The 13,587-nt window shown below is 33.3% G+C and overlaps 1 protein-coding gene across 1 annotated transcript in view; it reads right to left on the reverse strand.

The window, feature by feature from the left end:
- The window catches only part of ADGB (androglobin), an 85,435-nt gene that overhangs the window by 34,240 nt on the left and 37,608 nt on the right, over positions 1 to 13,587 (reverse strand). Inside the window, exons 13-20 of the mRNA XM_054279029.1 lie at positions 13,486 to 13,531; positions 11,750 to 11,915; positions 9,834 to 9,897; positions 8,120 to 8,222; positions 6,875 to 7,007; positions 5,298 to 5,412; positions 3,698 to 3,865; positions 1,589 to 1,727 (exon numbers count right to left, since the gene is read on the reverse strand). Coding sequence (XP_054135004.1) covers positions 1,589 to 1,727; positions 3,698 to 3,865; positions 5,298 to 5,412; positions 6,875 to 7,007; positions 8,120 to 8,222; positions 9,834 to 9,897; positions 11,750 to 11,915; positions 13,486 to 13,531 — 934 coding nt within the window. The remainder of the gene's footprint in view (positions 1 to 1,588; positions 1,728 to 3,697; positions 3,866 to 5,297; positions 5,413 to 6,874; positions 7,008 to 8,119; positions 8,223 to 9,833; positions 9,898 to 11,749; positions 11,916 to 13,485; positions 13,532 to 13,587) is intronic.

The raw sequence follows: 13,587 nt of genomic DNA on the forward strand, positions 1-13,587 counted from the left end.
ACTGGAAGAATTAAAACTGAAACAGAACTTTCTTTCTCCATATATTTTTCCACTTTTTTTCACTGCACAACTCCTAAATAATATTCTGTCACAATGGATCTCATCCTTTAGTAATTTATATGAGATCTTTGCTACAACCTGTCAACTGTGCTAATTATTCAAATCTATTTTAAAAATGTCTTCTAATGCTGACAAGTGTTTAAGGGTTTTTTTTGGAATGCAGAAATCAGTAGCACAGTAATCTTTAAAAAATGTGACAGGTGTTGTTTACTTTAAGTGGTTTGATAAATGTCAATATGCTGACCCTTGCAACATACTCTTGTCATGGGATGCAATTCTTTGAAAAATACCTGATGTCTCACAGTAAGAATAACCTTCAGAAGAGAGGAGATTCAGAGGAAAGTTCACAGTAAAGAGAGACAAATATATGCACTTATAAGTGCTTTATTATAGGGATAAAAATAACATTATTACAACATTGTGTCAGTAAAACTATTTGTGTAAATTTCAATTTAGTTTTTATACTATTTTTCCAGAATAAACTGACTAATCAAAAGGAAGTTAGTATAATTTTGTTTGATCAAGTAGAAACACTTTATTCAGTAAGTTCACAATAGACAAAGAAAAAGCTAAGTACCCATAAAGAGCCTTCAAATGGTGATTGTGTCTCTTCCCACCCATCAGATAAATTATTTTTCTGTTGTGATATGAAACCAAATACATAAGGCTTTTATTGGTAAACTAGATGCTAACATTAATAGATTAAAAAGTTATAGACACTAAAAAATAAATCCTAAAATGGAAAAGAGCCAAATATTTGGTTGCCAGGCAAACTTAATTCTAAATGCACAAAACCCCAGCCTGCATAAAAAATGAAGCAAAGAAACAGTAGGAAAAGAATTATCCCATATTTATTGTAATAAATATGTTGGCCTTCCAATGGCTTCTCTCAGAGTATGTTCAGGTACACAGCACTCCCTGGCACAGGCGGTAGCAGAGCCAGTTGGTGCTGTAGCCAGTACTATGCTACATGGGTACGGCTAGCCAGCCAGTTAGCCAGGCAACACAGTCATTTCCCAAATAACAAGCTTAAAAAACAAGCAAGCAAGCAAGACAGAAAAAATTTAAATACCCCTCCCCTCCAAAAAAAACCAAACAAAAACCTCTCAACCCAACATTAAGAAATAGCCGAACTTTCAATGAAGGTACTAACTTGAGTCTTCCTTCACTCTCATTTTGTGAACAATACAAGCATTTAAGGTGTTTTCAGCTGATGATTTGAACATAAGTGGTGAGGTGCAGTGCAACAGGTTTGCTCATGTTTGTTAATACTGACAAATGCTACTCAAAGAAGACCAAGGGCAGTTTTATAAATTAACAAAGGGTAAACAGACTTTCTGGAGCAAAGAAAAGGATAATTTCCATTCTGAGACGAGCCTCGGATGTCCTCTCAACAGTAAAAGTCTTAGGCTTAAAAATTAATTGTGCCTACTTAAGCAAGAAATAACAAGAAGAGAGAAGAGTTGGCTTCCCTGAAAATAAGAATGAGCAGACATATTTGAAGTGATTAGCAATATCAATACATTACCTGAAAACACAATGTCACCTCCAGAAATATCAGTGATTTCAAAATCCAAAGTAAAGGACCTGAAGGCAAATTTATATCTGTAAAGATCCTTCTTTTCTGATACATATTCAATCAAATACCAAAATGCATTATGGAAAATCTAAAATCAGAAAGAAGAAAAGAATGATTCATTTATAAAGATTGATTTACATTGCTTCTCATTATTGTTTCAAAACTTGTTTCCCTCTTCTCTTACAATGTATAAATTAAACTTTTAACTTCCACTAACAAATACTGTATCTGAAAATTAATCCCAACTGTAGGACTATAATGCTTCAAGACAATTAACAGGGACAAAAACTGTTTCATGCCTGGCTTATAAAAAAAATAAAATAGGACTTATTATACTGTGTGTTTATCATCCAGAAACATCCTAATTTATGTGCAGAGGGTTGGTGGCCTCATACTAGAGGTCAGAAGAACATATAATTGCTATAATGACAAAGGGAGTTGTAAACTTGAGGTTTCAGAATGGATACAGGTAACTTCATGGGAATGCTTTCAGGATTAGGAAATGCCACAGCATGGGAAGATTTGGCTCTATTTTTATGCTTTGACATATTTTTTCTCTTTAAAGAGCAGAAATCCAGTCTTTTCCTCCCCCACTCCTAGTAGATGAGAATTTTAGAGTGTGTTTTACAGAACTAGTTTCATAATCTGAGTTTAAGAACATAGTAACAACTTACTGGAAAAGACAAGATTTTTATGTTTCATTGCCCTTAGTTTCAGATTTTTCTGCTTTCTGGAAACATATTTTATGTATTTTAATACTGATAAATATGTCCTTTATTTTTAAATTTGTAAAACTAGGAAAGAAAGAATACAGTATATCCTTTCTTGTATTCAGAACAATTTTTCACTGTTTGTATTAAAGACAGATAATTTCCATATTTTCATCCTAGAATCACTGTTAGCTCAGTGCCTTTCATTTATCTAATTTTGTTGGGGTTTTTTTTCACCTATACATCGGTCTTCTTAGAGGAGGAGAAATTAAGGGATATATGTATTTACGACTACAGAATTTTTCTTAGGGTCTCAAAGTTTTGCACATATTTCACATGAACATCTGCATTTAAAATTTTTTTATTCCATTCATGAGTTCAAAGCAATTTTTTTTCCTGGTGGACTTGGCATGTAAATTACCTCTTTCATGAGTAGTGCACCTGTAATCATTCCTTATTAATTCTGTTATTGTGCTGCTTTTCAGCTGGTGTCCAGCCCATGTATAAAAGTGCTAGTGTTCTAATTTTTAATAGCAGTAATTATAAAAAATATTAAACCATTTTTCTATTCAATCTTCTAAAATATGCATAAACAGTCTAAACTGCATAAATATTCTAGTACTTTGATGAAAATAAATGAATCTGGAATATATAAAATACTGACTTTAGAAAAATCAAGTTATAGCAATATGATCAACATTTGCATACACATAAAAACTAGTGTATCTTCTACAAAAATGTTTTGTTGCAATCTTTCTTATAATATTGGAAAGTTATAGCATAGAGATCTACAGAAAAGTGTAATATTTTCATCATGTATCTTTAATTTATTGTGCATAGAGAGCAGAAAAGTTGAATAAGAATGGTGTAGTTTCAAGAAGCAGAGAAAACCAAATTGGAGTCCTGTGAATGAAAGAACTCATTACTGCCTTCGGAAATATAAGCTGTAATAATGTTTTCCTGTTCCATCGACATTAGGCACAGAAAGCCAACATTAGACTTTTCTGCATTTCAGGTAGTATCTTTCAAATTCAACATGAAGTTTTAATATAAACATAGCTATTGCTTTCTAACCCAAAGTATGCTAAACTAGATCAACAAAAATAGACTCTATGAAGAATGTGCTACTCTGTGCACATTAAGTTTTCTCTTCTTAAAAGAAGATAATTATCATACAGTTGCAAGTTATGTAATTTGGGCTTACTTTATAATGAATGCCACATTCACAGTGTGCAGGCGGTCCTTGTTAACTGCACAGGCATTGTTTTGAAGAGGGTAATGACGACATTAAGCAGTTATCCAGCTTCTGTAGCTTTTAGATATGCACTCGTTCAAACTATTTGCTTACCTTGATGTTTTCTTCAGCTCTTTTAGTGTCCTGGAGGCCAGGAGGACAATAAGCTACTTCCAATTCCTTCAAGGCTTTAGGAAGCTCATCCTCACTGCTGTAATTATTTATCACATTTCCAACAGCTCTCAGGATAACTGTACCCTGTTCTATAAATCGAGAGCTCTCCTGAGGAAAGAGAACAAACCAACCATTGTTAGAAACATTGCTTTAAGATTTTTTTTTGTTTTCTTTCTGGCCATGACAGAATACAAGCATTTTTTTTGGTGATGAATTACAAAACTTATGGAATTCATTCAGTTGTTCTTAATATTATGAACTGTAAAATCAATTATGTCTCTGATACTTAAAAGCATATCAATTTCTCACTGATTTTAGCAAGCGAAATAAATAACAGGCACCATAAGATATATCTATTAATTGCTTTATTTTTCCTATATCATTAGTCCTAGGAAACTTAAAAATAAGATCTATATGGAGACTTTCTACTGCAGTGATGATGGTGTCAGCTGAAGTGCTCAGCATCTTCTGTTATGGAAGGCAAATTATCATTAGTATCCTGCTGAAAGCAATGATCAAATGCATGCTGCCTAAAGCATCAATAATCTTCATCAGGATTTCTGTGCAAGAATGTGAACACTCTCCTTCAAATGACAGCCTGCAAAGAAGTTGCTTCAAAAAGAAGTACAGGAAAAACCCAAGGATAAAATTCTGCTTTATTTTCTTGATGAGAAATACCTTTTCATCCAAAAATTGAAGGCAAGGAGATAATACAGCCACAAGATATTTTTAATGATCCAGCTTCTTATATTTCAACATTTTTATCACAATAAATGTGATAAATTTGTACAAGCTGTTTTAGAGCTCTATTATTAGAACCCAGAATCTACACTGCTATGTAAATTTGCTGTTACACTCACCTTTTAAAACATTTTTGCACAAATGTTCTCTAGAAAATATATTCCCTCCTCTCAGGGACTTCAACAAATATTTGGACCTACTGCTTGCAAGAGAAACCTTGAAAATATGGATGACAGTGGTGCCTGGATTATGGACAATGAAGAGCGAAAGCTGTGGTAATTTCTCCCCTGAGCCTCTTATCTCAGCTATGAAAAGTTGTTTGATTAAATTGCTCACTTTACATATAAAAGCTGCTTTCAGACCTGGTGAGTAATATGTGATCTCATGGGACCAAACATACTTCACTGATGCGAGGTTTTATTTAAATAGGCAGGTATTTTTTAATATTAATTAATATTTATACATGTATTTTCTGACATGCTTCAAAGAGTGAGTTATACCCTACCCTCACATATATATTTCAACAAAAGCATTTTTCACATTTTATGCTGCACTCCTATGTAAACCACAACACTACCCAATTTTAATTTATATATTTATGTAAGATAATTTTTGCACTATGCCTCCAGTACCTGTTGTGCTGTAAAACACATATCTTTTATGCCCTTAACAATTTCATTTTAAAATTAATACTATACCATTGAATATAACAACTCTAAATGGAAATCCAATACTACTTTACTTTAATTAGTAGTCAGAAAAACTATTATCACGATGTTTGATTATTCATTATGCACACCTTCTGAAGAGCTGGCATCACAGCATCCTCTTCTCCAAAGACACATGGCACCGTGGTACACAGCTGAATGTGGTGCCCCATGGGACAAGCTACTGCGAAGAGCAGGATGTGTCGCCTAAAATCAAGAAAAAACCCAAACAAACAACTTTTTTTTTTTTTTTAATTGCAATAATTCTTAAGCTTTTCCTTTCATGCATTTGGTAATATCATTGTCAGAATTGTATTTAGGTGAAGAAGCTTATCCAGGCCACAGCTACAACGTGTTAACCAGAGATTCAGCAATGAGAGTAAGAAAGGAGAGTTCATGCCCCCCAGACACACTGGCAGTTTTTAATTACATCATTTTTGACTAAAATTTAAATGCTCCACAGCCACTCACAGACAGTGGGAAGAGACTGCCTTCCATTCTTACCAAGTGACTTCTCTTTTGGAAGGAAATGGGGGAGTGGTCAATAAGCCCATTTGTCTCCCACACCTTTTGTAAATTAAATCTGACTTTTGTCTCTGACTTGAGTAGAGAGAATCAAAGGTAGGAAGCTTATAAATTTGAGCTGATGGTATCTCTGTTAGCTTTGAAATTTACAGGTGCAAAAAAATACACATTTTTGGCCCCCTTACAGTACAGAGAGATATAGCTTTTAGAAACTACACTGAGAAAATACATGTGAATCCAGAACTGGATATGAATGTAGTCTATAAACATAATAATAACCATTCCAGTTTTAGTCTGAATCAAATCAAACAAAGAGCACTAATAAAGATCTTTGACTTAATTTCAGTATGCTAGTGTTTTGGTATTTTCTTTCTATGCCTATTTATTTGACAACTTACTTAATTTTAAAAAATACATTTTGTTTCATCTCTTTGAATTTTAACTGATGATTTTCTCTTCTTGGGAAAGTAGAAGGCCTCAGTTAGTTAGGAAGGAATATTATGCTTATGACAGGACATGAAGATGTCATTTTCCTGGTTTCCCTGGAAGGGTTTTCAGAAAATAACATATCAAAGGCTCTTGCTTTTTATCTATTTCTTTATTTAAATAATCAGGCAATGTCTCACACTATTTACAGTTACATGCAAAAAGAAAAAATCATATTAAGCAATATGTGAATAGGAAGTAAGATATGCAAGACTTCATGAATAATTTCCCCTGTCATGTTTCTTAAATTCTTTTTCAAGAAAAGCATTGAAACCTCCTATGGTAGCACCATGCTTTTACAGTTCCACTAAGAATGCTAATTCTTACATTTTTCTTGCTACTCCAGGGAATATTTCAAATCATTCTAGTTAGAATCACTTTTAAGTAAGAATTTATAGGAATTTAAATATATTGTTTAGCAAGTCAGTGTGATTTTTCTTGTTAAATGGTCCTAAATAAGAGTAAAGAACTCAGAATTGTTATGAAAATGTTGGTAAATTCACAGTAATTTGGCAGTCTTACCAAATCCTAGCTATCAACTAGTCTGATACTCCCAAAACTTATATTTTAGGAAATAAACTCTTACTGAGTTACTGTGTAAACAATCATTTCAAGCTATAACTAAAGAGTCAGGACAGAAATTAATCCTCATACATACCCAACAGGAAGATTTACTATAGTAGCTTTGGTTGCAGATGTATGCATTTTTAACACAAGTTCTCCAGGAGCCACAGATTTCCAAGAGAAATATTCAATCCTCAGCACACCTGTTGAACATTCTTGTTGAGTACCTAGGTTAAGAAAACAAAATAAAACAAAGCATAGCCCACATAATATGGGAGGGTGAATGACATTCAGATGCGCCTATGCAGAATCTGTAGCTACTTCACAATCATTAAAATATTCATTTAGGTTTTGCTAACACAGAAAAAACCAGTCACTTAAAATGCATTGGTGGTATAAAGCATGGCTTATTTGTACTATTTGATAGAAAAGAATGGTTATAAAATGTGTTACTAAGATGTTTACATTTGATGCCTTGAGAGGCTACGTAGAACAGAGGCTAGATGGTGTTAAAGAAATAAAGTAGGTATTTATTAAAAACTTAGGGTATCACATCAGACATCTTCCAAATCACTTAAGGCTGCTGTAAAAGTCCAAAAAAACCCTTTATGTCCACATGAAAATTAGGTAAATAGCCATAAAAATATATATTTATTTACATTCATAGCTTACAGCTTAATTATTTTAACAGAATGGTCAGTTTGGTTTTTTAAGCATTCTTTAGTTCTCTCTACTCCACTCTAGATGCATTAAATTACATCCATGTCAAGTGTTTAAATATCTGATTAACTTAAGCCAACTACCATAAAATGCCATCACTCTCCTGAATTCTATTCTAAGTTTTTAATGAAATACAAGGAATTATTATTTAAATCTTTCAAGTTGTTAGGTTTTGAAAAAGCCAACTTAAAGGTACTTGAGAGCTTATTGTGTACCGCTTTAAAAGTAATTTCAGAAAATTGCTTTTGTTACATTGCTGGTTTTGCTGCATTGTGATCCGCTAAGGCATAAAGTAGTTTGCAAGAGTGGAATTTGTAGAAAAGAAACTACAAGAAACACAAGGAAATCCATTCCAGAAATATACAGATGAAAAACTTCCAGAAAATCATAATAAACAGAAAAGGGAGAGATTCTTTCATGAAAATGCTCATCATCAATGAAATAATGATGAAGCATTGCTTGAATAATAGTGTATTCCTTAAAACCAATTTGACTATTTCAAACTATTGCTAAACTCTCAAACTGTGCCCAAGTAAACAACAGACAAACACAACAGTACAAACATATTCAAGAACGGGAAAACACAACACTGACATGTACTCCTGTGTGTTGGCCTTACCTTCAGTAACATACCAGTGCACTAATGCAGAAAAGCTAACCAGCATTTCAATGGGCATCAGACTGTCCACAATTAAATAATAGAAGACTTCCTCATCAGAAGACTGTATAGAAAAATGGACATTTGCTCATTCACTTGCACTAAATCCTGTCCAACTGGCTTTATACAAAGTAGGTGTAAGATTTTGGATATGGTGACTTAAGGTATGGTATGGGAAGTAAGCAATTAATTGTCACTTCTTCTTCCAAATTTCAGAACAAGCCATTTAAGCCCAGAGCCTCATGCTGCATTTAAAATAGTGTTCACTTAAGAAATAAAAGGAAACAGAACTTTTTATTTTGCATGAGAGTATATCTACTTCTATATTGTACTGGCATATGTACCAAAATGCAGTACTTTTAATTGCCAAACAATAATTAACAAAAGACCAAAAATTTTGGGTTTTGCTGCAACATTCTGATTCTAATTAATTACAGAAAACTTAAAAGAAATAAGTACTCTTTGCATTTGTAGTTATGAGGGATCCTCCCTTACAAAGGGGCTTTTCTCCTACAAATCTCTATGAGGACAAAATCTTTCTCTCTTAACTTTAATACATTATTCCTATGCCAATATTAGAAACTATAGAATGATTCTATTGTTCCTAGTAATTCTTCAAAATCAAATCTTTCTTCAGAACTATTACAGTACAGGTCTTCCTGGATATTCCAGAGCTATATAAATCCATTTTTTGGATATATATATCTTCCTATCACAATATGAAAACGTTCTTTTATAAGCATGATACAGAATTTACCTAATACTGTAAACATATCATCTCTTTCAATGTTAGAAATTGAAATGGTTTTACAGCAAAGGGTTAGGGGCTTTTTTGGCACAAGAGCAAACAGGCTTACACAGTCTTAATGATGATTATGGCTTACAAAAGTATATTGTGCAGTTACTAGGAAAATTTCTTGTGATGTGATTACAGAGAGGTGGGAAATTGCAGGTGTACTGCAATTATGGAGCATTAATCCATGTAGTTAACCTTCTCAGTGCAGGATTTTACATGAACTTCATGCCTGGAGTTTACATTTCAGTACTCTACAATTACACTTCAGATACACTATAAAAAAGAGCTGGGACAGGATATTCAAGCATGTTGAATAACCTCCTGATAATATGAACTAATGGCAGGTTTAGAGAAATTCTATTATTTGAATGTAACTAGAGAGTATTTCTAAATCCCTGCAGCGGGGCACTGTAAATAACAAAAGGACTTAGCATTTGCAGAGAAAATGGAGTGTTATGCTAAATAAACTCACAGTGTGGATTTTAGGTAACAGGGGAAGATGAAGGAGAATTGAAAAGCAGATTCTGTAGCCACATCATCATTAAATTCAATTTAGGCACCAAATTGTTAAAAGGTAGTTTTAAATCAAAATAAAGAGTGGTTGGAGATCTGATTCACTATAATTTTTCTTTACATAAGCCATTTTTTGTCATTGTGCAGTAGCATTCCACAGCATTTCTCCTTTTCTTAAACACATATATATAATGCTACGTATTTGCTTGCAAACATACATTTGTATTGACTACAACAACCTTAATGCATTATTATTTTTCAGTAATAGCAGTTCTATATGCTCAACCAGTTTCCTTTAAGAGGATTATATGTATTATCTAATTACATAAGACTTTGAAAATAAAAAAGCACAATACAGTCATTTACCTTAAAACTTGTCTTCTGATACTTATAAGCATATGTATCTGGCTTGTGGAAAACATACAGCCTCCTAAGAAAAATATAAAATTCAAATATAAGATATATATGACTTTAAGAAAATCAGCAGAAATTACATAGTTTAGGCAAATGCCTATTTCATAGCACAAGACATTAATTTTACTTTCGCAAGTCAGACTCTCAGCTATTTCTCAAAAATGGTTCAACATTATTGGTTATAATAAAGGTGAATAAAATTAATCTCCAGAGAAAGCAGCTGAAATTAATTCATATATTTGCTGCATTTCTGCACTTTTCCATTGGAGGTCAGCCCACTAATTTGTTTATTTTCAACCTGCAAATGGTAACATGCTAATATTAATCTAATACTTCCATACCCACATAAAAATTACTGGAATGAAGTTTTATACAAAGTATAACTGAAAGATGGACTGTTTTATATATTTTATTAATTTTTTTTAGCCCTGTGCTGTTTGCAGACCTTCAGAAAGCTACATAGTTCCTGACTACAATTTTTTTTATTTTGATTTCACCAAGGGAGACATAAATGGCTTCAGCTTTAATTGAGGATGGAATCAGATTTGAATCAATGCTTTGGTTACTCAGAAATTTCACAGGAATCCTGATCTAGTTCTGGCATGTCAATTCCTACAATGACTGAAATATTCCTCACTTCTATGAACATTCTTCTTATTTTCATTGTATCTAAGAGGTAGGCATGACAGAGAAGGAAAAGCTTTCAACTGAACAGACATGTAAAATCAAAATCTTAGGTGCCTAATTTGTTCTGAGGGATAAATTCTTCAAAGGTCAATGAAGATGCTCTTTAACAGCTACTTTATCAGTTGACTGTGAAAATAAACTCTCACTTAGAGATAAGAAACTGACAAATGCTTTTTGCCTTAATTAATATTAATATAGGTCTACAAAAGGTCAACAGTAATTTAACATTTGGCTAAAAAGGTAGAAAGTTCATATGAAATATTCTCTGTATGTGACCAAGACTTTTAAAGGAAATTAAATTTCTTGTGATGCTTTTTTTTTTTTTTTTCTGAATGTCCTATCTTCCAGGACCTAGGACTACCTAAAACTAGCATGGAAACCTTAACAAGGCCTAAAGTGATCTATGAATTCTTATTCCTAAAGTTCTTGTACTGCTGGCTGGTATAAAAGTCATACATTCTACTTTAGAGAGTGAGTAGAGTTTAAACATTTCAGAAAATAGAAGCTTCACAAAGAAATCTCAGTTACACATTCAAACAAGAAAAGAACTAGATTAATTTTCTCTGATAAAATTACTTCCCTCAGCAATCTTATATTCTCTAAAGGATATGTACTGTACCAGGGTCCTTAAATCTGAAAGACAGAAACTGAAGATATGATGCTACAAGTACTTTTTTCTGTTTTCAGGGGCATAAATGCCTTGGAATTGAATATTGAAAAGGGAGTGAGACAAAACATCTAGTTGATCAAGCAAAGCTGTGCTGATGGCAACAGATTTCAACAACTTTTATTTTTCTTTAGAATTGTGTTGTCTTGATGCAGACTGTGCCTGCACAGTGCCTCATGGTTGGTAAAAGCATTTACTGGCCACAACACTCCATGACCCACAATCTTCCACCCCAGCTGCAGTCTGACAGCTGCTTTATGGGCTGATGTTGTGTTCTCCACAGTATTCTGGAGGACACACCCAAGGCACAGAGCAGGGCTGCAGCCACAGACCCTCTGTCACAGGGACAGTGTGCCTGGTCTGAAGAGTGGCCTTGAAGCCACCCTGAAAGGCAGGATAGCTATACAAAGAAGATCTGTCATGAAGATGCAGTTTTTATATAGCCATGTTTTGAATTTTATCATTGTTATACAGTATATTGTATGGAATAAACCCCAAACCCTCTATTCCTTACTGAAAACAAATGCAGAAGTCTTCAAAGGTAATCCACGTTTCCCTGGAAACTGAAATCTTTTCTGATGCTGTTTCATCCTTTGATTTAGTCCCTGTCTGGCTCCTCATATCCGTATCAGCTTTCTCTGACGTTTGTTTTGAATCTAAACTGATATTGTCATGCTCTTCTGCAAAGATAAAAAGGCACACAAGAGCCAATACAGTGACAATATGCAATTTAAAGTAGTATCATTCTAAAAAACTACCCTAAAATTATCCATACATCAGTTATTATGCGTACAGTTTAAAACTAAAAGCTATCCCACTAATCTAAATAACTCAAATGGTGACTGAAGCAACTCCATACAGAAATTTAGTGTTTGAATCTGCAGCAGCTTAAGTAGTTTGCCTCAATAAACTACCACGTATTGAACTGTGACCTAGAATCTTCAAAATTAGCTTGTTAGGTATGCATACATATGATTTCTGCAAACCTAAATTCATCTACATAAAGAAAAATACATCCCCTTGTCCAAAGCTTCTATTCAGGGAAGGCTAATGCGGCAGTATTTGACAATCCACAGAAAAAAATAAAGAGAAATTTGGAGGACACAAAGGCCTAGCCTTGCCTCTGGTACTTAGTACCCTTATGATGCTCCTCCCTTTACCTAGGTCTCCCTTTACCCTCACACAAATCAGTCTAGCTACTTCTAAACAGAAATAGATTTGTACTAAATCACATCAGAAAATCAGAATTAATGTCAGATTCATACCAAAATATAAACACGTAGCCAGGTTTTGCAATCACTCAATAACTTTTGTGTTGCAATGTAACTTTCCCTACATTTATTCCCTGAGATTCATATAAGTAGTTACTGAAAATCTTTGACCTGGCCCAAAAAGAAGTTTTGAGATAGCTCAACAACTGAGAACAGAAGAACTGAACACCTATTAATTTAGAATGCTTGCTGAGGAAAAAAGATGAGATAATATTAACATAAGGTATAACAAATGAGAAAACTATTAGAAACATACATAATTTATATTTAAATGTGCTTTGCAATATTTCATTATCACCAATACACACATAGCTAATGTGTGGCTCTAAATTAGTTTGCACCTATTTTTCAAGAACTGAAAGAAATGCAATATAAGGAAAGGCACCAAAGGCCTTTTTCCTTTCCTTCAACTATGGAAAAACTAACTGAAAGCTAAAAAATCTAGACTTCCTCTTCAATTTAACTTAGCATGGGTGTTAGGCTTCTAGTAAAACAACAACAGTACTCTTATTTTTAAGAGCTTCTTACTTTTCTGACCAAATCCTTCAAACATTCAAAGTAACTTTAAAAATGCAGTATCAGTTTTGAAAAAAATTTGAATACTGTTCAAATAGTGATGTAAAACACATTCCAAAGGAACACACATTAAAATGAAAGCTGGGTTTTGGGTCTTTTTTTGCCATTTTTAAGGAAAGAAAGAGAAAATGCTATAATTCATAGTTCTTAAAAAAGAGCTCTCTGTACAAAATCTACCATATGTTCCTGGAGAGTAACTTATGAGAAGTGTTTGAATTTTTTTGAACATCAAACTGAAGATTTTACGTAATTATATATACTATTAGCAGTTCTTTGAAATCTTTTCCTGTAAAACCAACACCCATAAATAAGGAAGACTGCTGATATATGTACATGAGGATTAACAGACACCAAACAACATGGGAATGGTAAAACTCCGACTATAAACTTTACACACACTTACCTTTACTGAGTACCTCTGCATTTTGTTGCAACGAGGGACTGGTCTTCTATACAGTGAAAAAACAAAACAAGGAAAAAGTAATGATGGTGATTATAATCTTGC

Source organism: Melozone crissalis, unplaced genomic scaffold (genome assembly GCF_028551555.1).
Source record: "Melozone crissalis strain CALT ecotype California unplaced genomic scaffold, PUWL_Pcris_2 ptg000027l_1, whole genome shotgun sequence".
NCBI classification, from domain to species: Eukaryota; Metazoa; Chordata; class Aves; order Passeriformes; family Passerellidae; genus Melozone; species Melozone crissalis.